Source organism: Ambystoma mexicanum, chromosome 1p, assembly GCF_040938575.1.
Source record: "Ambystoma mexicanum isolate Mex_15411 chromosome 1p, UKY_AmexF1_1, whole genome shotgun sequence".
NCBI classification, from domain to species: domain Eukaryota; kingdom Metazoa; phylum Chordata; class Amphibia; order Caudata; family Ambystomatidae; genus Ambystoma; species Ambystoma mexicanum.
The window spans coordinates 1,274,156,184-1,274,180,972 of record NC_090921.1 but is presented as its reverse complement, the minus strand read 5'-3'; the positions used below and the strand labels follow the sequence as shown (position 1 = coordinate 1,274,180,972).

General features: G+C 47.8%; 1 protein-coding gene across 3 annotated transcripts in view; it reads right to left on the bottom strand.

Moving 5' to 3' along the window:
• LOC138452852 (synembryn-A) overlaps nt 1-24,789 on the bottom strand; it is a 255,050-nt gene that overhangs the window by 64,089 nt on the left and 166,172 nt on the right. For all 3 annotated transcript variants that reach the window (XM_069605202.1, XM_069605203.1, XM_069605204.1), the window contains one exon: nt 19,552-19,696. In XM_069605202.1, the coding sequence (XP_069461303.1) occupies nt 19,552-19,696 (145 nt within the window). The remainder of the gene's footprint in view (nt 1-19,551; nt 19,697-24,789) is intronic.

Sequence of the window (24,789 nt, the reverse complement as noted above, 5' to 3'; positions counted from 1 at the left end):
CTGGGTCAGAGGCATTCTCATGGCCAAAACCACTGGACTGCTTAAAAATACTAGAAAAGAACTAGGCCAGGTTGAATCTCAGCTACAGGACAACGAAAACAGCTACAGTAGTACACACAGCAGAGAGCCCCTGGCTAACATGAATGAACTATTATGTGAATTTCACAAGCTAGCAGATAGAAAAGTGTTATACGTGGCCACCCCGGTAAGAGCTCATAGCTATAGTGGGGGACACAAAGCCAGCAATTCCTTAGCCAACATGTTAAAAACAGAAAACTACCGTAACCCCATCGCTTGGATCCAAACAGCATGAGGCACCATGGTGACCCAAGATAAAGATATAAATGAGGAATTCACACAGTTCTACTCTAGGTTATATTCCAATCAGGGCGAGATGATGGCAGACAAGACATTGGAATACCTAAGTAGACTGGATCTCCCCGTGGTACCGCCTGAAGCTAAACTCACTTTAGGCTTACCCATAACACGAGAAGAAATCGTAGACGCCATTAAGGCATTGGCATCCGGGAAAGCGTTGGGATCCGATGGCCTGGGAATTGAATTATAGAAAGAATACCATGGGGAATTGGCCCCTATCCTATTTATGTGTGGGAGGAGGCTATGGAGCGAGGTATACTCCCTGAATCAATGCGAGAAGCTATCATAACAGTACTACTAAAACCACACCACCCCCCACACGACATGGCCTCTTACAGGCCCTTATACTTGATTAACACAGACGTGAAAATATTCGCCAAAATCCTAGCGACAGGGCTTCTCCCCAACATGCCCAAACTGGTACACCCAGACCAATCTGGATTCGTCCCCATAAAATCTACTGCCCTTAATCTCCGTCGTTTATTCAGGCTAATGGCACAGGTGAAACAGTGGCTGCCTTAAGATGCCGAAAAGGTATTTGACTGTGTCCTGGGAATATCTGTTCTTGGTCCTCAGCTGTTTCAGGATAGGTCCATACTTCCTACAATGTGTCCGACACCAGCCCGGGAGCAAGAGTCCTCACAAATCATGCGTTATCCACATTATTATCCCTTGGTAGGGGAACCAGACAGGGTTGCCTCTTCTTCCCAATACTTCTTGCCCTAACAATCGAACCGATGGCCGCTTGTGTGCGCAAATTCCACGGACACAGGGGGATCAGTATGACCGGCCCTCCACAAATAATATCTCTGTACGCGGATGATACACTGTTCTATGTCCAAGACCCTGATCAGAACCTAGAGCTCATCATGTGAGATATTCATGACTTTTCGCAATACTCTGGCTACAAAATAAACTACTCTAAATCAGAGCTATTCCCGCTCACGACAAACACTATATGCTGACGACCATGAAACTTACTTACAACAGCTGGCCGTGAAATTACAACTGTGGGCTAAACTCCCCATTTCCCTTTACTGGCGGATATCACTTTTAAAAATGATGGTCCTTCCCAAACTCTTATATTTCTTTTGTAATGTCCCCTTATGGCCAGGCAGAGTATTCTTTTCCAAGCTTCAATCCTTGGTCACTACATTCGTGTGGGGATCTGGTGTCGCAAGAATGAAATGGCAAAAATGGACAGAGCCATACACAAGTGGAGGTCTCACCGCACCAGATTATGAGCTCTATTATTTAGCAGCCCAAGGCCAATTTGCTAAACATTGGTATCACCCAGAGGACACCGTCACACACATAACACTGGAGAGATATGCAGCTTCCCCCACTGAGCTACACTACGTTATAGTCGACGTGCGCCACAAAGACCCCTATAAATATGACCCAGTCAGTGTCAATGTCCACACACGGGCGGAAATCTACGAGAGAATAAATATAGAGACACCATACGACCCCAAAGCCCCATTATGGCGCTTGCCCAGAGTCGCCCCCACCTTTGATGAAGCATTACAAAAAAACCTGGGACCAAGACAAACATTTGTAAATGGAGACATGTACCGGAAGGCAAGTACGTTAGTCGAGAATACTTTGTTAATACCATTGAGGGCGGACAGCTGAAACTCTTATAGTATCATCGCATGAGGGCTGCATTTAGCGGGAGATGGCCGACATTCCCGCGAGAACCAGACACACACGAGTGTATACGGCCTGTAATGTCCTACAAGGGTACAAAAGTAGGTATATCAAAATTGTATGATCTAATACAATCACATATCCAATCTCAAAACACCATTAAACCGACATGGGAGGCAAATGTGGGAGGTACAATAGGTGAGGAACAATTGCGCAAGGGCCGTCAATTGATGAAAACTGTCTTTAAATGCTGGATTACACCTAATCCAATTTAAAATCCTAAATCAGCTGCACTATACCCCTGTAAAGATGGCTACATTTGTTGAAAAATGTACTGGCGAATGCTTAAAGTGCGGTAGCCTGCAGGCAAATGCATTTCACATGTATTGGTCTTGTCCATTAATCGCTGTTTTCTGGGGCAATGTTGCTGACATAATTGAATACATTACACAAATGCCAGTCTTTCTTGCTCCCCTTAAATACTTACTCAGAGACATTGGTAAATCTGCAGAAACCACGAGAAGACTTTTCAATGTGGCATGTGCTGTGGCTAAGAGATGTATATTGAAATGCTGGAAGGCCAAACACGCACCCAAAATAGATGAGTTTCTTCAAGATCTAACATATGTAAACAAATGTGAAGAACAATTTGTACTGTCTATGTCTGTAACAAACTGCCCTAAATATATCTGGGCCCCTTTCAGAAGTTATTTATGTGAGCCGATATCTGACAATGACACTTCCCCAACCATTAAGCCCTAATGCCAACATTTCTGAATGACTGTTTGCTATCATTAATGCTGTACACTGTAAATGTTCACTGCTATGTAATGTGCTTAGTGACATGACCATTTAATGAACAAAGTTTAAAAAGAAAAAAGGTGGTGCTCAGAGATAGAAAGGTACCTTACACCATGCTGTTTCCAGCTAAACTCTATTTGCAACAAGAGGGCGGGCCCATTTCTTTGAAACACCGAAGGAGGCCATGTCGTACATCGAACAGAACATTCCGGCTTCACCGAATAACGGCTGATTATTGCTTCTAACTGCTATACGAACCGTGAGCTTAAACTCGCGTAGCCCTTGGGAGAGGCGCAACATGAAGTTTTCCATTCCGCTTGAGCCATATGATGCGGCTCCTGCAGGCGGAAAGTTTTGATGTTACCTTTTGTGGCCACACAAAGCCACCCACTGTTTCAGACAAGGAAGTTGGGGTATGGGGATACACTGTCTTGTTGGGGGGGGATGGTGAGGGTGGGAGGAGGTTTGGGGGGTTAATTGAAAAAGCTAACAGTTGGGAAGAATACAAAACGTGCAAAGGTTTTAACAGGATGAATAAATATGCACCTACATTCATTAGATGGCGGCGGCCGGGTTGAACCGTACGTTTAAGCTCCTCACCTGGAACATTAGAGGGCTGACCAATCCTATTAAAGCACAGAAAATTCTGTTGTATGCTAAGAGACATAAGATTGGTATCCTGTTGCTACAGGAAACGCATGCCATACGGAGTGTAGTAGAAGCATTTGCTTGGGAATGGGGTCCTTTACAAGTGGGTACAGAATATAGACAGTCCAGGGGAGTGTTGACCCTCATACAACAACGTATAGGATTCCAACCCACTAGATCTATGGTGGACTCGGGGGAAGCGGGGGGGGGGGGGAAATCTACATAATTATATGGGGCTCACTGTGGAACCAAGAGGTAATACTAGTCAATACATATGGCCCAAATACAGACAAACCTGACTTCTATCTCCACATCATCACACAGATACCACCAGTGGGTGATGCCAAAGTTATATGGGGGGGCTGGGGAGGAGTGAACATTATCCTGAACCCACAGATAGACAGAACAACCAGAAGCCCCAGGGCGCACACCAAAGCGGCAATGACAATACTGCAGGGTATGTCCGTATTGCCTCTCATGGACGCATGGAGAGAACTACATCCCAACCTGGAGGAGTACTCTTTCCACTCCCGGTGCATAATTATAGCTCACGTATAGATTACTTGTTATGCTCCCCAGAATACATACCCCAGGTGAAGGAATGCACCATCCTCCCACGAACACTGTCGGACCATTCACCAGTACTGTTGGAACTAGCTATGGCTGACACAGAACAGGGCCCACGGCTGTGGCGAATGCGGACAGCCTTACTGCGCTAAGAGGCCATGAACCCCGAGGGTGGATATCACAGAATACTTTGACCGCAACATGGGTTCAGTGGGATCTGTGGCCACCGTATGGGAATCTTTTAAGGTCGGGCTATGAGAGCATCTATTGTCACGGACACACTCCACACTACGGCTATTAGAAATGAAATACATCACACAGAACTTACCCTATGCTCCCTCGAAAACACACAATCACCAGGGTCAAGCCGCTACAAGAGCAGAGAGAAATACAGGGACCTTGCTGACCGAGAAATGTTATACATTACACGCCCAATGAGGACAAGGCGGTATGGAGAGGGTAATAAGGCAAGCAAGACCTTGGCCACTCTAAGGCAGAACACGGTTGTAGACCATTATAGAGTATTGTGGGAACAGACGGGACTGTTTATACAGACGCCGAAAAGATCGTTAGACTTCTACACAGCACTATACGCAAATTCAGACCACGTGTCAATAAGCGAGCTAGAGCAGTACATGGATTCATTCCCGCTCCCCACACTAGAACGAGAAGAAAGAAATATTGGATCTCCCCCTCATACTAGAGGAAATTGGACAGGCAATAAAGGACCTGGTAGCAGGGAACGCTCCCGGACCTGATGGCCTCCCGTTAGATTTACATAAATGCCATATGGCAGAACTGACCCCTAGATTAAGGGAGGATTGGGAGGAGGCATTATCAGTCGGCACACTACCCATGTCCATGAGGGAAGCGATTATTACAGTCCTGCTCAAGCCACATAAACCCCTGCACATACCCACATCATCCCGACCCTTATCTCTGATAAACACAGACACCAAAATATTTGCGAAAGCCATTGTGAACAGATTGTTACCCCACATGAATTAACTGGTACACCCCGATGAATCTGGTTTCATCCCGAGATCCACCTCCCTAAATGTATGCAGGTTGTTTGCCATATCCCAGCTAGACCCCTAAGCAAAGGTGATGGTGATTTCACTCGATGCTGAAAAAGCATTTGATTCGGTTTCCTGGAAATATATGTATGCGATACTGGGGCGACAAGGTTTCGGGCCAGGGTTCCTGGGCTTCATTTGTTTAATATCCAAAGACCCCAGTGCTAGAATAAGAACAAATCACACTATATCACCAGGGTTCGCACTAAACAGAGGCACACGACAGGGTTTTCCACTGTCCCCCCCCTCATCTTCGAGGGTATTGCAGCGTTCCTAAGACAGACGGATACACATGCCGGGGGGTCCGGATTCACGGTCCCCCCAATTAATCTCACTTTATGCAGATGCCACCCTAATATACATTAGAAACCCTGAAATTAACCTGGCCCCGGTAATGCGACATGTAACAGAATTTGCTAAATACTGCGAGTACAAATTCAACCAGGCTAAGTCTGAAATCATCACACTGACACAAGGGACTGTACAGCCAGACGTCACAGCGGACTTTCGGTGGTCCCCATGCTCAGCCCGATACCTGGGGGTTATAGTGGCCACAGACAGACATACTCTGTATACCATCAATTACGAACCATACATAATACAGCTTGAGACCAAACTAAAACTATGGAACAAACTCCCGATTTCAATGTATGGCTGCATTGCCCTGTTGAAGTTGATCATAGTACCAAAACTCCAATACCTGTTTAGTATATGGTCCGGACAAACGTTCTCTGCCAGGGTAAAGAGGCTCGCCTTGAATTTTGTATGGGGGGCGAGGGAGGGAGTAAGAATGAACTCCCCTAAAATATGCGAAAAATACGACACAGGCGGCTGAGCGGCCTCAGATTTTGAACTTTATTACCATGCCACACAAGCACAATTTGCAAAATACTGGTTCAAGAAAACTATGCCCACATACAGGTTGAGAAATACGCCGCCACCCCCATTGACTTATGCTCTATGATATTTACAAAGACGTGTAGGGGCGCTGGGGAGGTCGTCCTAGTGGTCTGCATGGTACAGGCCTGGGCTGAGCTGTTCCGTAAGGTAGAATGTATAGAACCATATAGTACCAGTTCCCCTCTCTGGCACTACCCTGATATCGCCCCCACATTGGATACACTGCTGCAAAGAGTTTGAGATCCTATGAAGGAACTGACTGTGGGCAATATGTTTCCGGGTGGTACGTTTGTAAAACTGGAGGAGGTACAAGGAAAGGTTGGGTCTGGACTCACCATAACACTACAATATCACTGCCTTAAAGCAGCATGCAGGCGCAGATGGCCCTCATTCCCGGCCGAACCGGCCCCCCATCCGCTCACACTTAGCATCATGACAAAAGAATGGTTCAAGGGGGGCATATCCATGATATACAGTATGGTACAATCCCACTCCCCCTCCACCATCACAATGAAAACAAAATGGGAAAGGGACCTAGATATGATAATAGACGATACGCAATGGGCTAAATATTGCCAGCTCACTAAATCAATCTCCCTCAACACTAATTTCCGATTAGTACAATTCAAAATCTTAAGCCATCTACACATCACCCCTGGGAAAGTCGCCAAATTTAAATTCATTTAAATTAAACCTAAGCAGGTACTTTGCGCCAAGTGTAACACCCTGGACGCCAACTCAATACATATGTATTGGTACTGCCCTGCCATCCGTCAATTCTGGGAACAGGTGGCCGACACACTTAGTGAGATACTGCATACCCACATTCCTGCCACCCCACTGAAATATGTACTAGGGGATATAGGAAAAGTACCGATACGCAGGCTCTTCTCTGTGGCTGGGGCGCTACCTAAACAAAATATCCTCAGAAGCTGGAAGGCGAGAGTGGCGCCCATGGTCCAGGCATGGCTTAAAGACGATGTATGTCTATGAGTGTGAAGAAAGTTATGTCTTGCGAGTAGGGCCCACGAGTAGGCCAAAAGACATATGGGCCCCATTCCGCCGCTATCTAGCGGACATCCACGAAGACCCCCTGGCAATGACAGGGGTCGATGCGCTTGATATAAGCCAATTATATCACCCACGATACTGTGTTTGTAAACCGTTGTAAGTCACTCTGTAATTGGTTGAATGCAAAGTGCATTAACATGTTGTAACTGTCAGTGAAAATATAAACGAAAAATAAAGTTACAAAAAAAAAAAAATACAATGTTTTGCTTTTAATTTCATATGGTTAAGTCCTGTCTCAGTTACACCTGTGAACTATCCTACTAGAGTCCAATATTTTGGGTAGCCTGCGATGACCTCGACGGGTTGGTTCAGAAGAGAAATGTGCAAAGGCTGTAATGGAAGTCCACCCATCCCATTAACTAAGACTGGTACGGACCAACCCCATGGCTTGACTTCCATCCAGCGGAGCATAAATTGGCTCAGGTGGGGTCTTCTGTAGTATGCACAGAGAGAAGGAAGATACCCCCAGGCAACGTGCCCTCATCGCCAATGAAGAGACCTATGGATGCCTTACTATAAAATCTGGGATGGCTGTCAGATCTGGCATAGACTGGGCCGGAATCATTATCCTGAACTATAGAGCTTGATTACGGTTCTCCTTTGTAATCACAGTACTGAGAGGTTCTTAGCACACGTTGGGGTCTTTTTTGCTTAGTTGATCTGTGAACAATACACCATCCCTAATGAAGAGGAGAGCTCTGACTCAGATAAGACTTAAAGGGGAAGTGCAAGCCTTTGCACATCCTGATGTTCGGAAGAAGAGGACAGGATGTCCAGGGAGGCCCAGCTCCCCAGACCTCGCTTCACACCTTTATCTGGCCCCCAGAGGCAACATTTCAACATGTCCAGGAAGGAATTCTCCACAGGCCCTCCTTCAAGTCAGACATTGATACTGTGGTCTCCGAGGAGGACAACAAACATTAGTGGGGCCTTACAACAATCCCCTTCTCCCAAGAAAGTATTGGTTTGCCAATAATGGCAAAAATAAAGGAGGGTGGTCAGACCAGATATCAATTTCTAGCCATTCCCCAGTTTTGAAGAGATGCCCTCTACCTGGCACATTCCCATGTCACAGCAGAGTACAGGGGCTCAGAAACAACTACAAACATGTGATAAGTAGTATTTTTCTGTAGTACATTTGTCTGGCCAGGAGTACCCCTTCATGTCCTAACAAGCCAAAACAAATCTACACATTTCTCACCGCCACTTAACACCCCTGGCCTCCTGACTATTGGGATGCTCTAAAAGACTTTAAATAACCAATTTATTTAACAGGCCTCCGGACCCGGTGCGCTATATAAATAAAGAAATACAAATACAAATATTCAGTAATTTGGCATTGGAGAATGCCAAACCCTGTGATGGGCTGCAACTCTGGGCCTCGTTTTCTCCCAGGAAAACAGAGTTTATCCTCCCTTGCTGCTGGTTCACAGAAGGGAGCTCCATGATTTTCGGGACATTCAGGAGGGAGGACTAAAAAAAATAAAGGATAAGCGAATGCTCAGAGTGAACTATGAAGGATAAAACCGACATCACATCCATGGTGACGCCTTGTACTATTGGAAGCATTTAAGTTCTTTGTTTCCCCCTTTTTCTTTGTTGACATTGCTCCTTTATCTATGTACATGTATTGCACTTGACAGCTTTAAATAAAGTTTAAAAAAGAAATAAAAAAAACAGCGTAAAGAGATGTGGACTGGCACATTTTTCCAAGTTTCCCAAACTGGCTGCGAGTCAATCACCTTGACCAACAACAGTTGCAAGACAGCCAAGAGGAACAAGAGGCTATACAACTGAGACATCAAAGTGAAAAAGTTCAAGGTAGGGGACCTGCTGCTCGTCTTACTGCACATGTCAGAAAAGAAGCTAAAGGACCAGTGGCATGAACCCTAAAAAATGACCCACGTGCTTAGCAACCACAAATACTGGGTTCAACAGGATGATGTATGAAGGGCAAGGTAAACTTAACACATCAGCTGGCTAAAGACATGTTGACAACCAGACCAGCCCACTCTGATGGCCTACTTGATGACTCTGACTAGCACCCCTGGTTTGATTGATTTAACCACTTGCAACCTTCCTGTTGATAAAAAAAAAACAAGATCCAAGAGCCTACGTACAGCACTTTTCAGACGTTGAGTGAACTGGACAGGCCCATTGCCTTGTCAACCAAATTGAAATGCCACCTCGAAAAGTCAGTTTGGCTCCGGCCCGAACGCCTTCAGAAGCACACTGAAAAGTGGTAGAGGAAGAGGCCAAGAAAAAGCTCCATCTCTAGAGTCATCACACAGATTGGCCTTGTGTATGTACCGGGTGGCACCTGGTGATTTTCATCTATTTCTCGAAAGTAAACTAGATCTTGAAATTGAAACTTAGACAAGGTCAAGAAATGACAAAATGATTGCGGGATTGGGACTGCTAAGTACAAATAGAACAAGAAAGAGGAGAATCTGAGGGCTGACGTGGCACCCAGCAGAAAAGTCACATAAGCAACCCCATGTTGATAAAGTGGCCAGGATTAATGAGTTGATTCCGGCAGAAGAGATGAGCAAGTGGCCCCCCAATGACTGGAGCACTCGCAAGACTAAATGGCCTGAGGAACACCGCTCAAGACATTTAGGTATGCAATGGCTCCAGTGTGGATTGAGGCTGGTGAAGGAGAGAGGAAGAGAGAAAAAAAGCCAAGATCGACAAAAGACAGAGAACATACCAGAGAAGGGAAGTGAGAAGGAGAAGAGCCCCAGAGTGAAGAGAAACTGGGAGAACCCGAGAGTGGAGACAAAGAGTGAAAAGTATCCTGAGTGGAAAAGAGGAAGCGTAACCCAGGGCAGGGGAGAGAGAATAGGAAAAGCCACAGAAGATAGAGAGACTAGAGAACCCCAGAGTAGGGAAAGACAGATACGCCCAGAGTGGGGTGGAAGAAGAGCCCCAGAACGGGGAAAGACAGAGCACCCAGAGCGGGGCGGAAGAAAGACTGAAAGAATCAGAGAAGGGAACAAGGTGCAACGAATCTCAAAGTGGGAAGAGACAGAGACCTAGGCTGGAACCATGAGAGCATTCCAGAACACAAAGAACTGCCCTTCTTGAACTTTGGGCAAAGGTCTTTACTAAAAGGGGATAAGCTTGGGGTTAGAGGTCAGCAGTCATCTTTTCCAGTTAATAGTTCTACAAAGTCTTTCTTTGTTTCTTCTGTTTTCTTATGGAAGATAGGGAAAGTGGTTAGGTTAGAGAAGGATTCTGGACAAAGGACTTTGTTATTTACAGACACCCAAACAAGCACCCTTTTGACTTCCTTTTATAGAATAGGGCTGGAGCCTGATTTATGGAAAGATTAGGTGAAGTTGAACAAATAACTACAACCTTAAAACAAAGTGTCAGTGTCCTGATTCTGTCCTGTGTGAGAAACCTGAAGGCACTCTCACAACAGCTCCCCATGTATCTTTGATTCAGGTGGCATGGGAAGGGCCCTCGCTTTTGGTTACCAGACATGGGGGAGGACAAGCGAGGGAGGATCACCTGGTTAGAGGGTCCTTGGGTATTTAGGAAAGGGGGCCAGACGACGAGACATGGTATCCCCCCTTTCCCAACACCAAGTTACCCTCCCTTCCCTCAGCCGTCATGGGCTATTTCCATTCCTGTCCTATTCTTCCCTGTAAATACCCACCGAGTACTGAGAAGAGGGAGAAGCAACTAGGAGTAATGCACACTTCCTATTTCAAACAGCACTCTAGGACTGAGATGAAGAACAGGGGTATGGAAACATCCATTACTGAAGGTCAGGCATGTTCCATTAACTGTGTTCAGTATGGCCGGGCAGGACAGGCTAACAACTCACACCTGAGGCATCCTGATAGGGCTCAGGCGCATAAAGTAAGGAGACCCAAGCAAACAAAGAGAGGAGAGGTGAGCCGCCATGTTAGTAAGAGACTCAGAAGTCTAAAAGCTGGCCTCGATCCCGGAGTACCTACAGCCGGTGGATGTAGGACCGGGAACCTTCAAATTGGAAGGCAGGCAGCTGGGGCTGCCAAACTGAGGAGGGAGAGAGAGAGAGGGAGAGAGGGAGAGAAAGGGAGAGAAGGAGAGAGGGGGAGGAGTGGGAGGAGAGGGAAAGAAGAGAGGGAGGAGAGGGGGAGGAGAGGGTGAGGAGAGGGGGAGGAGAGGTAGAGGAGAGGGGGAGTGGAAGGAGAGGGAGAGGAGAGGGGGAGGGAGACCGTCACTTTGAGACCTAGAGGCAGTTTGAGCTACAAAGGCAGTCAGGAGCTGGGGCAACGCGGTCCGTGTCTATTGTGAAGCAAGAAACCAAGAAGGGCAGTCAGGACATGCCCGACGAAAGTAGAGGTCTGCTTCCCCACTACAGAGAAAGTGAGCAGGAGCCGCCGCTGGGGAGACACGAAGCACCAGTGAGTGTGAGAGGGCACAGGAAGACTGGAGCGCTCAGAGGGGAACGTAGGCAAGTAACGGTCGCACTGAATCGGGCCATAGGGATACATGGCAAACTGGATTCGATAACGGCAAAGAAAGCTTTACATGGCCTTTATAGACTTTTCACAGGCCTTTGACACCTTTAACCGCTCAAGACTCTGCAGAAAACTACAGCATGTCCCAACAAAATCACTGAAGACATCCAAGACCTATACTCAGCGACTTCAATAAACATCAGACTGGATAGATCAGGCCTCCTAACAAAGGAAATCAAAACAAACAAAGGGCTTAAACAGGGATGCCCGTTGGCGCTGTAACTCTTTAACTTGTACATCTCAGATGTGGAGGAGGAGCTTCGCAATACAAGATGTTTTCCACCAAAGATTGGTCAACACCTGATCAGTCGACTTCTGTACGAAGATGACGTAGTCCTACTGGACCAAACCCCGATAGGACTTCAGAGACAGATTGACGCTCTGCATAAATATGTAGACGCAAACAACTTGCACATAAACCCAGCAAAATCAATGGTTTTGGTCATCAGAGGTGGAACGAAGAGAGCGACCAAAAAAGTCAACAGGTGGCATTTATTGGGAAAAAGGATCTAGGAAGTAAAATCATTGACATACCTGGGAGTATGCTTGAACATAAGCACCAGAGACGTCCCCACACTAGAGGCATTACGAACTAAAACAAAAAAACCTGGCAAGCCAAGGGAGGATATTGTTGAAGAGGTTCTGCGGCTTTTCAATGGTACCATTAATCTTCTACCGTATGAAGGTGTTACCCATATTGACATACGGAGCGGAAACCTCATTTACATTCCACCTGGAAAACTAGCCAAAGATCGAAGGGCTTTTCTGGAAGACTGTCCTTAGATTATCAAGGAGCACCCCGATTCAAGCTATACGCATGGAACTAGCCCTAACGGCCATGAAAATAATAGTTGTCTGAAAAAGTCTTGCTTTTTACAGGAAATGTGTAGACAACACTAAGACAGGGGGCTTTCCGGTACTAAAAGAAGCCCTGATAAAGAGCAACGATATCACATTGACAGAATGGAAAAACATATGACAAGCGATTATTTTAGACCTAGACAAAATCGGAATTAACACTGTGGAACAACCGGGATAAAGTGAAAAAGAAGGTATTCCTCCGTGACTGGATTACTACCCAGGAAGAACGTCAGACAATGAAACGCTATGGGAAACCAATTCAGGAAGCGAGAAAGCTATATATGTTACCTAGATATCTTGAACTCTTCCCAAACTGGTACTTCAGGGCTCAATTCATGAAGTTTCGCCTAAATCTATTTCCGACCAGAGAAATCCTAAGTGAAAGAAAAGGTAGCAAAACTGGACATTGTGCAGATTGTGCAAGGAGGAAACTGCATTTGAAACAATAAAACATCTGGAACGAGTGTGTTCTGCTATGCGGGAAACTAGATTGAACTTAAGGACAGAAGTAACCAAGAACTATGGAGAACGGTCACTGAAAGAGTGGTGGAGGGAACTGTTAGTAGGTAACCGAATCCCTTTGACATTGGCCTTGGTGAAACTGCTGGATAAAATATTTAAAAAAATAAGAGATTTCGGCATTGAACTTAAAGAATAAGCCTCTGGATGAAGTGAAAGTAGAGCTTAGTTCTGCTATGTCAGGACTAGAAACACAATTTTAATTGTTAATAGGATGGCAAAAGGTTAACTGTATTGTGTAACCAGATAAAGCCAATAAAAAATAAAATTAAAAAAAATAACAGGCCACTAGAGGATCTGCAGAACTTGGGCCAAGAAGCAGAGGGTTGCTAGATTTCTACAGAACAGAGAGAAAATCTCGCTTATTCCAGCAGTACATGTCATGAGAAGAACCATTTTCATCCTAAAGCCCTGACCACAAGATCACTTTAGCTTGGGTCAAGCAGCACAGCAGAGAGATCTGTTAAAGAAATGTCAACTCACCAAGAACAAGTGATGTACTGAGAGAAAGACAAACCTTCCCACTTATACACATACTATAAAATGCCATTGGGAAGCTATTAGAAACTGGAAAGTGCCCATTGCTCAGTCATGTAGGTCTCTGAGGAAGAAGTTGGTATGGTTCTGTGAGGTGGGTCCCGTCAGGCGAGGGGAAATGGGAGAACCTGGGGTCGTGGCAGTGGACCACGACGAGGAAGCTGCCCGTTCATTCTGCCAGCCCTTACCTTGGTTCGCCGTGGCGGCCGTCGCGGTTGGTGACCGGGGCTCAGGGCTGGAGACGGTGAGGACGCGGGAACCGCTGCCCGCCGCGCAGCAGAAAAACGCACACCATGGCGTGTTCCTCTCGCCGCCGGAACAGGCAAGAAGAGAGAGGCGGCTTGCTAGACGGGGCGGGCCGCTCTGCGGGTACAGTTCGCTCGGCAGGAGCGGGCGAGCGTGGACACCAATGCAGGAGGAAGGAGGGACGCTGAGGTCTTCCAGAGGGGGAGGGGCCTCGGGGCACAGACGGGAAAGTGGACGGGTCTCCCCTGGCAGGCGGGAGAATCAGGAAACACGGACCCAGACGGCAGCCTTTAAAGGAGGCGGGATGTGGCAGGATCAGCCAATAGAAAACCAGATAGACGGGGGAAGGTCCCTATTGGAGGGGAAACAAGTCACTCACAACACATAAAAGACCGGGAACTGATCAACGTGTTGTTGTTTCCTTTTCTAGTCATACGGAGAGGACGAAGAGCGAAGGAACGACTGGTGGGCCTATCCGGACACCCAAGAGGCTTAGGAAGGAAGGTTATATTCCTGGAAAGCGGCCAGAGAAGTGAAGTAACTCTCAGCAACTAAACAATTGACTATAATTTCATTTGGTTAAGTTACAAGAATAAAGCACAATTTCAGCAACTAACCACCTGGTCCGACTCTTGATTCCTACATTGGCGACGAAGGCGGGATCTAGCGACAACGTGATGGAGACCCTAATTAAGGCGCTGACGGGCGGCCAACAACAGTTGCAGCAATTAATACAGCTGCAAACACAGCAAGCGGCGGCTGATCGCCAGGCATTCCAGCAAGCCATCCAGTTGCAGGGCACTTTGCAAACTACGGCGCAAGACAAACAACACGAGAACATCACTAGGCTTACGGATGCGGTAGCCAGCTCCAGGAACCAGCCCATGGTGCCGTCCACCCTGCTTCAGAAGTATAAGGAAGGGGAAGATCCAGCCTTTTTTTTCACCAGCTTTGAAAGAATAGCGAGAAATGCGCAATGGCCACCTGAACGTTGGGGACAATATGTGGCTCCCCTGTTATCCGGAGTGATGCAGGGAGCATATCAGGCGGTGAACCCTAATGGTAACACTCCATATGGTGAAATCAAGGCAGCCGTAATGGACCGTTTAGGCCTGGATGAGGAGGCCTACCGTATCCAGTTAAGGGACACAAAGCTAAGGAGTGGGGAAAGCCCCCGGCAGTTATATTACCGCATCAAAGATCTGGCGGACAAGTGGATCCAGGCACCTACACCAGCTAACCAGCCGCTACTGGACAAAATAATACTGGAACAGTTCATCGAGGCTTTGCCAGGCCCAATGCAAAGATGGGTCCGGCAACACCACAGGCCTACATTGGCAGAGGCCGTGGACATCGCGTCGGCTTATCAAAAGGCCGGGTATAGCCGTTTTCCCATAACCAGTACCATAGGAAGGATGACCGTATCCAGCATAGAACACCCAGTACAAAAGTGACCAAGAGGGACCCCCACCAGATGGAGGCAACCAGAGGAAGCCACAAAAAAACATGAAGAAAGGAAATTGGGATATGAGGAGAAGCAGTCCCCTATGGCCCAGGGGTTTCGACAGCCCCAATGCTTTGAGTGCAGTGAATGGGGCCACATTGCCCGGTTCTGCCCCAGAAGGAAGACGACAGAGCCCATGAAAATTGGCTATATGAATCCCCTGCCAGAAGAACGCAGCCCTGGACCCTACGTTGTGGATATAAGGGTGGATGGTCGGCCAACTCGGGCGCCGCTGGATAGTGGAAGTAGACAAACAGCCATGTCTCCAACCGTGAGCGCCACACCTAACTTGTCTAACATTTCTATACCGATAAGGTGCATTCATGGGGATGTAAAATCATACCCGGTGAAGGAGATACAGTTAGAGATGAACCACAAAACCACTCAGTTAAAGGCTGCCGTCCTTCCTACCCTACCTACCCCAGTAGTCATAGGGACAGACCTGCCTCACTTTGATAAAGCACTAAAGGCCCTAGAGGAGGAAGGAGGGAGCAGGGGCAACCACAAAGCCACGAAGTAAGGGAACCCCAGAAACCCTCCCGGACATAAAAGACGGACTAGATTGGAGTGGTGTCAAGCCAGTTACATGACTCGGCCAATCAATTGGAACCCCGAAGATCATGAAGATTCCCTGAGAGGGGAAACCCTGACTGATCCAACCCTTCGGGTAGCCTGAGACAGAGCGACTAACGAGATGGAACCAGACGTAACAAAGGGACCTGGCTTCTTGTTTCATCATGGTCTCTTATATCGTAAATACAAAGCGGACGATGGGAACGTAAAGGAACAACTGGTATTACCAAAAACAAATAGGATGTTCAAAATGCAGTTGGCTCATAACCACCCCTGTGGTGGGCACATGACCTCCCTAAAAACCCAGCAGAACATCTTGAGACGGTTCTATTGGCCAGGCATATATGGGGAAGTAGCTCGGTTCTGCAAGGCGTGCCCCACTTGCCAGTTAACCAGTGGGGTTTTACCAGCAAAGGCCCCATTACAGAAGATGCCCCTCATTAACGTATCCTTCCAGCGGATAGGCATGGACATCGTGGGACCTATAGAACCTGCATCCCGAGGGTACAGGTATCTACTAGTCATCGTTGACTATGCTACGCGATATCCCGAGGCGTTCCCCATGAAGGGAACCTCAGCCCGACAGTTATGCGGCCAGCTCATACCCTTCTTCGCGAGGCTGGGGTTACCTTCGGAAGTCATTACCGACCAAGGGACCAATTTCATGTCCACCCTACTTCGGCAAGTATGCGAGAGACTACAGATCCATCAGCTACGCACCTCAGTGTATCATCCACAGACAGACGGCCTAGTCGAAAGGTATAACAAAACAATCAAGAAGATGATACGAAGAGTAACAGGACCCGATGGGAAAAACTGGGAACGAGTAATACCCTTGGTCTTGATGGTATTACGGGACACCCTGCAATCGTCTACAGGCTTCTCTCCCTTTGAGCTCCTTTTCGGAAGACAACCCCGAACCATATTGGATCTCGTAAAGGAGGAATGGGAGACCTCAGATGAGATTTCTTTAACGGAGTACACCGAAGAGCTAAAAGAACATCTGACAACACTCCGTTCAATGGTCGAGACAAATCTAGGACAAGCCCAATTAACTCAGGAGAAAACATACAACAAGGGAAGTCGGATGAGAACGTTCAAGGTAGGGGACCAAGTATTGATCCTCCTACCTACCAGTACGAACAAACTCCTGGCCAGATGGAGAGGTCCTTATGAAGTTAAGGAGGTCCTTAGCCTGGTGACATATCGAATCCACCAACCCGACCGGACCAAACCAGACCAGGTATATCATGTGAATCTACTAAAGGCATGGACCGCACCCATATTAGCGGCAAGGATGGAGATCGGCGACGATGGTTCAGAACAAAATGTGTATCGCCAACAGGGCAAGCTGGAAGACGTTCAATGGGGAAATATATTGACACCTTCCATGAAATCAGAACTTTTAGCCAGATTGTCACCCTATGCCGGGGCCTTCTCGGCCTTACCAGGAAGAACCGATCTAATCGAACATGAGATCAGAACTGACCCCGGACAGACTGTCCGGCTAAGACCTTATCGGATTCCAGAAGCAAGAAGGCTAAATCATCAAAAACGAGGTGGAAGACATGCTCCGCATGGATATAATAGAACCGTCCAACAGCTCATGGTCCTCCCCGATAGTACTGGTACCGAAGCCGGACGGTACGATTAGGTTTTGTATGGATTATCGACAGTTGAATACCATTTCCAGATACAAAGCCTATCAAATGCCAAAGATGGACGAGTTGTTGGAGAGCCTAGGATCCGCCAACTTCCTGAGTACGCTGGACCTAACCAAAGGATATTGGCAAATTCCCTTGAAAACCACAGACCGGGAAAAAACCGCCTTTGCAACCCCCCAAGGTCTATATCAATTTAAGGTTCTACCTTTTGGCCTACACGGGGCTGCAGCCACCTTCCAAAGATTGATGGATGTCGTACTACGCCCCCATGAGAAGTATGCTGCGGCTTACTTAGATGACATTGTCGTGTACAGCACGACCTGGAAGGACCATCTATACCACTTGGAACAGGTGGTGGCCAAGTTAGACAAGGCAGGCTTACACATCAATCCGAAGAAGACGGTGATGGGTGCGCACAAAACTAAGTATCTTGGACACCTGGTTGGTAGAGGCACCTTACGACCTCAAACATCAAAAATCAAAGCCATTCATGAGATTCGGACACCCACTACAAAAAAACAAATCCGAGCCTTCTTAGGCTTCATCGGCTATTACCGAAGATTTATCCCCGATTTCTCCACGGTGGCAGCCCCCTTAACCGACGCTTTAAGAAATAAAGGGTCTCCTGATCTATCCAAGAATGTTGCGGCTTTGGGAGCTATCGAGGTCCTAAAACAAAGGATTACCTCGAATCCGGTACTCCGGTGCCCCGACTTCCGTAACCATTTTTTTCTGCAGACAGACGCTTCGAACCATGGTCTTGGTGCGGTACTTTCGCAGGAACATGATGGTGAACTTCAACCGGTCTGTTTCGTAAGCAGGAAACTCGTTCCTCCGAGGAGGCCTATTCGACTGTTGAGAAAGAGTGTCTGGCCATCAAATGGGCCGTAGAATCTCTCAAGTATTATCTCTTGGGTCGCTGCTTTACGTTATATACTGACCACGCACCCCTACAATGGCTCGCCAAGCATAAGGATACCAACCAGCGTGTCCTTCGCTGGTTCCTGTCACTGCAACCATTCGATTTCCTTACCATACACAAGCCAGCCGGATTCCAACTGGTGGCTGACTATCTGTCCAGGAATACTCCCTTGCCCAATCGGCCAGGGTTTGTGATGGGGAGATGTGAGGTGGGTCCCGTCAGGCGAAGGGAAATGGGAGAACCTGGGGTCGTGGCAGTGGACCACGACGAGGAAGCTGCCCGTTCATTCTGCCAGCCCTTACCTTGGTTCGCAGTGGCGGCCATCGCGGGTGGTGACCGGGGCTCGGGGCTGGAGACAGTGAGGACGCGGGAACCGCGGCCCGCCGCGCAGCAGAAAAACGGGCACCCCGGCGTGTTCCTCTCGCCGCCGGAACAGGCAAGAAGAAAGAGGCGGCTTGCTAGACGGGGCGGGCCGATCTGCGGGTGCAGTTCGCTCGGCAGGAGCGGGCGAGCATGGACACCAATGCAGGAGGAAGGAGGGACGCCGAGGTCTTCCAGAGGGGGAGGGGCCTCAGGGCACAGACAGGAAAGTGGACGGGACTCCCATGGCAGGCGGGAGAATCAGGAAACACAGACCCAGACGGCAGCCTTTAAAGGAGGCGGGATGTGGCAGGATCAGCCAATAGAAAGCCAGATAGACGGGGAAGGTCCCTATTGGAGGGGAAACAAGTCACTCACAACACATAAAAGACCGGGAACTGGTCAACGTGTTGTTGTTTCCTTTTCTAGTCATACGGAGAGGACGAAGAGCGAAGGAACGACTGGTGGGCCTATCCGGACACCCAAGAGGCTTAGGAAGGAAGGTTATATTCCTGGAAAGCGGCCAGAGAAGTGAAGTAACTCTCAGCAACTAAACAATTGACTATAATTTCATTTGGTTAAGTTACAAGAATAAAGCACAATTTCAGCAACTAACCACCTGGTCCGACTCCTGATTCCTACACAGATTCAGATAACATCCATGCTCCTCACATCCATGTCCCTTACTGTAAAGTGAGATCTGCATCTTAAACCTAGGTTGCTACTAAAGGAAAGTTGACCAGAGGTAAAGCCTCACCGTTCTCCTTGCATAGCACAAAGAGGAAATCCGCCGCACAATGCTTCACATCTGTGTCTACATGCGTCATCAGGCGTACCAGCTTGTTCCGTATGGTGTTCCCCACTTCTGGGCGGTTCCGCACGTCACGCAGAGGTGGAAGGACCTGCAAGACAAAGACATGTTGACTGTCCACTTTAACATCTACAAGACTACCCATTGCGTCCCTCCAAATCATCCATCAATCACTGCCCTCAAACTCAGCGACTTCCCCCACTAAATTCATACCCACCAAAAGCTGTCCCTACCCCATCAAATGCTGTCACTTCCCAAAAATAAGGTTAGCAATTCAACCTCAAAATGCAGTCTCTTCTCATCAACTGCTGTAACTTCCATTACTGTGGCGACTTCCCCTGCAAATAGGGTTCTTGGCCCCATCAACTGCATTTATGGCAGGCATGCCCTCCCATTAGCAGGAGTACATTAATGCTGCATTTCCTTGCTCCCTGATGATCCTATTTTTGAGTGTTTACTATTAGGTGGCACTACAGCTCCACCACCTAGATGCCTAAACAATATTGCATTAGTGTACAGTTAGGGAGAATGGCAGATAAGGAGGGCTACATAGCTTGTAGGTGGTGTTTGATTATTTACCCACCCATTGACTGCCCCTGGCCATGCTTATCCCTATGCCATTACCTCCCACTTCCTGTGCCTTCCTGCCCAAAACACATCCTCCTGGGACCTCTTTGAGCTAGCTTTACCAAGGTTTAACATCAAACTTCAAGATCCAAGTGCCTGCCATTGTTTTTGTTTAAAGCAGTGTTCTGAGGGTTAATAGGGGTAATATGAGTTTGCCGGTATCCCACCGGTAATTCCGGAGGCATACCGACAAACGGACCTACTTTTGCCGGTGCCCGATATTCCGGGTTCCGGCAACAGCAGTCCTTCCCCATTGCATGGAGTCTTATGGAACTCCATGGAGGGGATTGCCGGTATTAACGGCACCAGTAATACCAGCAGTTCTTTGCCGGTGGTGCCTGATTTACCTCCCCGGTTAGCCACTCTATGTATAAGCAGTATGCATGTCCTTCACTGAAGTCATGTTAAAAATAAGCATTGACAAACCCTTGGCTTGTGTTTATGTATTATGCCCATTTTGCAGCTGCTACCATCAATGGTCAGTTATTACTACTGGCAAATGCCTTTTCCATGCCTACAAAAACGCCAAAACTGTCACATTGCCAATGCTTGTTTATTTTTTAGCAATGCTGGAAATCACCAGCTTCAGCACTCCACTGTGTCCATCTTCACCATGGATCTGCACAATCCTTTTACCGTAGGAGAGATGTTCACACTTGAAAGTGCATTAACCTCTCAAAAATTCCCTTTTAAAGGTCAGGGAAATTTTTAAATTAGAAAATTTAGTGGTGGATGGCACCTTTTCGGCAACACATTCCCTAGCCACCCTACTCTGTGCCGAAATAATTTGCTCAAATTGGGAAGTCCTGATTGGACCATCAAAGGGCTTGAAACCTGCAGCAATATAAAGGTCGCCTATGAACTCCCAGATGGAGACTCTACCTTTGAATCAAGACCTACAATGGCATTTGACAACATAAATGATGTCAAGAAAACAGATTTTATTGGCACTTTAGGTGAGCAACTGTCACCGAGGATCCTTCTCTTGGACATCACATTATCTGGTTATCGTGCAAAAAGCCAGTGGCCCGTTTCTGCTGCACTTTGATTTAAGTCGCCATTTAGCAGAAAGCACTATCCAGAACCCCACGAGGGCCAAGCAACAAGTAAACCTCCAACACTGGGCTTACTCGCAGGTGACCAAGAATCCACTTCTTGCATTTGGATTAAAAGTGTTTCCTCCCAATGGGATTGCTTCATTTCAACATTATACTAATACCATAATTTCGTTATGAGACATTTTTATGAACACATTGATATGGAAATGTGTGATGAAGATGCAACACAAGCCTATGTGCGTGCAGGCCACTAGCTAACATTTTGACCTATTAGTATTGCCTTTTTGCCTGAGCTGTACATGGAATGGCATTTACGGGTATTCCATACATAAGAACACTGGCACATGCTAAGCAGCAGGAATTAGAGCAATTTCAAACAAAATGTTTCACCCCAACTCATGACCCACTGTACAAATGCACATTAAAATACCACATACAGCCAAAAATCCCAAATGAGGTAGCATCGGCGTATTGCACGAGCCAAGGCAAATATCAATGTCATTAGTGCATGCCCTACAGATGGGGGATCGGGACAAAGACAGAATGATCAGAGCAATGTGGACATTAGGGTGTCCCAGCACAATGTGATTCCAGCACCTTCTCCACAAGCACCAAAGACTGTACCTAGCTGAGAGAATAACAACAAGTGCATGGCGACAGGAACACAAATGGATGAAACTACTGATGGGTTAGAGCGGGTAAAAAGTACAACCAATGTCAAGGTTTGCCCCCCACCCTTAGCCATAACGAGAAATGAGTACCATGACTGTAGACACACATACACACGCAACACAGAGGAGAATGCACATCCATTACCCTGACTGACTCCCTATGCAGAACAAGTCCCAAATCTACAAAACAAACGTCCAGGCCACTGGATCCTCTTATTAACATGGGAAGAGACCCAGTGTAGTTCTCTGGAACAGGCATACAGACAAACAGTATTGGCGATGTGGGATGGATCCTACAGAGCTTTAGAGCATGAACATGCGGTCGTGGTGCCTTTTTTTAACTGTAGATCGCATGGATAATTCTGAACTGTCCGCAAATAATCCAAGACACAATCGAGCTACTGGCATTAAGGCATTGCCTATTTTACGGCAACCCTCAACTCATAATGGTGTTGCTTATAGAATCTAAATATTAGGAGATTCCTGTTTTTTTGTGACAGTTTATCTCTTGAATATTGTGGCTTGTTTCTAGTCCATTGTATACACCCTACACTATTGGCATCTTCTGGAGTAGCTTTGTGAGCTAAGAGAACCCACAAGGGGCCATGATCAACTCAGAGTTACCAGCTGAGCTCCAGTTTACTGTGGCCCTCAGGATAACACCAATCTACGGTCTACTTTATCTATCCAACAGGGACAGCAATATATTTACATTGAGTGAATTTCCGACTTCTGCAGTAGCTGCAAATCAATGCACTGGACAACAGGATCCAGTGGCCTTCATGAAGGAACAAGTTACTTACCTGTAACTGTTGTTCTCCAGCATGGGTCTGGCATGCATTCACATGCTCATGAATATTCCCCGTCGTCAGGCTGATAATCCTCGGTAAAGAAAAAATCAGCATCAGTTTCGTTTCTGATCTGTCTTTCTTAGTAGTAACCAATCACTGATCTCTGGGTCATACTGCCCCCAGCCAATGACTGCCCTCTCCCTAAGCCCCGCCCCTGGCAGCCATCTTCAGATTTGGTAGCACGTAAAGTGGCAGTATGACCAAGTGAAGAGCCGCAGAGGGGAAGGAGGGAGGGTTCGCATGTGAATCCATGCCAGACCCATGCTGGAGAACAACAGTTACAGGTAAGTAACTTTTTCCTTCTCCAGCATGGGGTCTGGCATGGATTCACATGGTCATGAATATAAGAATACATAGCAGTACACACATGCACAACCACGGGAGGTGGCAAAAGGCTCAACATTAAGCATTACATACACTCAACATTAAGCAACTCTTACCTCCTCACCAGGCCCACCTTCAGGCGAACAGGTTGCGCAGCACTGCTTGGCCGACTCTGGACTCCTCCCTGGAATCCCGGTCGACGCAGTAGGATCTTGTGAATGTGTACGTCGACCTCCACGTAGCAGCCCTGCAGATGTCCAGCAGGGGCACACCAGACAAGAACGCCGTAGTAGCAGAGATCACTCTGGTCGAATGGGCTCTCGGACGGCCGGGCAACGGTCGGTTAGCCAACCGATGACAGTGCATGATGCAACTGGAGAGCCATCTGGAAATGGAAGCCTTCGAGAGAGCCTTCCCTTGGTTCACAGGTCGAAAGTTCACAGCTGTGATGTTTTCCGAAAACTCTTCATTCGGTCCACGTAGAACTTAAGCGCTCTAGCTACATTCAGCAAGTGCAAAGTCCTCTCGGCCGGCGACAAAGGCGACGGGAAGAAAACTGGTAACACCAAGGGCTCGTTAAGATGGAAGTCCGACGGCACCTTGGGCATGAAGGAGGGGTGCGTCCTCAGCACCACCCTCGTATTGTGAAAAGTCAAGTATGGGGGCTTGCAGGATAGGGCCTGAATCTCTCTGACGCGTCGTGCGGAGGTGATGGCCACAAGGAACGTTGTCTTCTACGACAGGAACTTAAACGGAGCCGAATGCAAAGGCTCCAATGGCAGCCCCATGAGCCTGGTCAGCACCACGTTGAGCTCCCACGCCGGGGCTGGAGCCTTCACCGGCGGGAACGATCGGAACAGTCCCTTCATAAATTCCTTCATCAGTCGATGAGACCACAAGGATGGCCGTCCTGTAGTCCTGGTGTATCGGGAAATCGCTGCCAGATGTATCTTGATGGAAGCGTGAGCTAGTCCAGCCTTGGCCAGCGACAGTAGGTATGGTAGCACTTGAGGTGCCGTAATCCGTAGAGGGTTGATCTTCTGTGTGCGGCACCATACAGAAGCTCTTCCACTTATGTCCGTAGGACTTAATTGAGGACACCCTGGCCTTTGCAAGAACCTCTCTGCAGTCAACCGGGATATCGTACCCTCCAAACTCTAGTGCTGCATGAGTCAGGCCTGCAAGTTCAGCGACTCAGGGTCGTGATGAAGAATGGCGCCTCCTTCTCTGGAGAGAAGATCTGCGTCCGTCGACAGCCTGACTGGTGGGGACGCTGAGAGTTCCAGAAGGTCCGGGAACCAGATCTGTCTCGGCCACGCCGGTGAGACAAGGATCATCCTGCACCGGGACCTCTTGAGCTGGCTGATGGGTCGAAGCAGCAGCGACAACGGAGGAAAGGAATAAAGGAACAGGCCGTCCCAGGGGAACGAGAAAGCATCGCCCATGCTCCTCGGCTGGGGAAACCTGCTGGCAAACCTCTGGCACTTGGAGTTTGTCGCCAACAGGTCGATCTGGGGTTTGCCCCATCGTCGGAAGAGCCCATCCACTTGATCCTGGCGTAGTTCCCACTCATGGCACGAGCGTAGCTCCCTGCTGAGTGAGTCGGCGATGGTGTTCTTTATTCCTGCCAGATGGAAGGGAACCAGAAACATC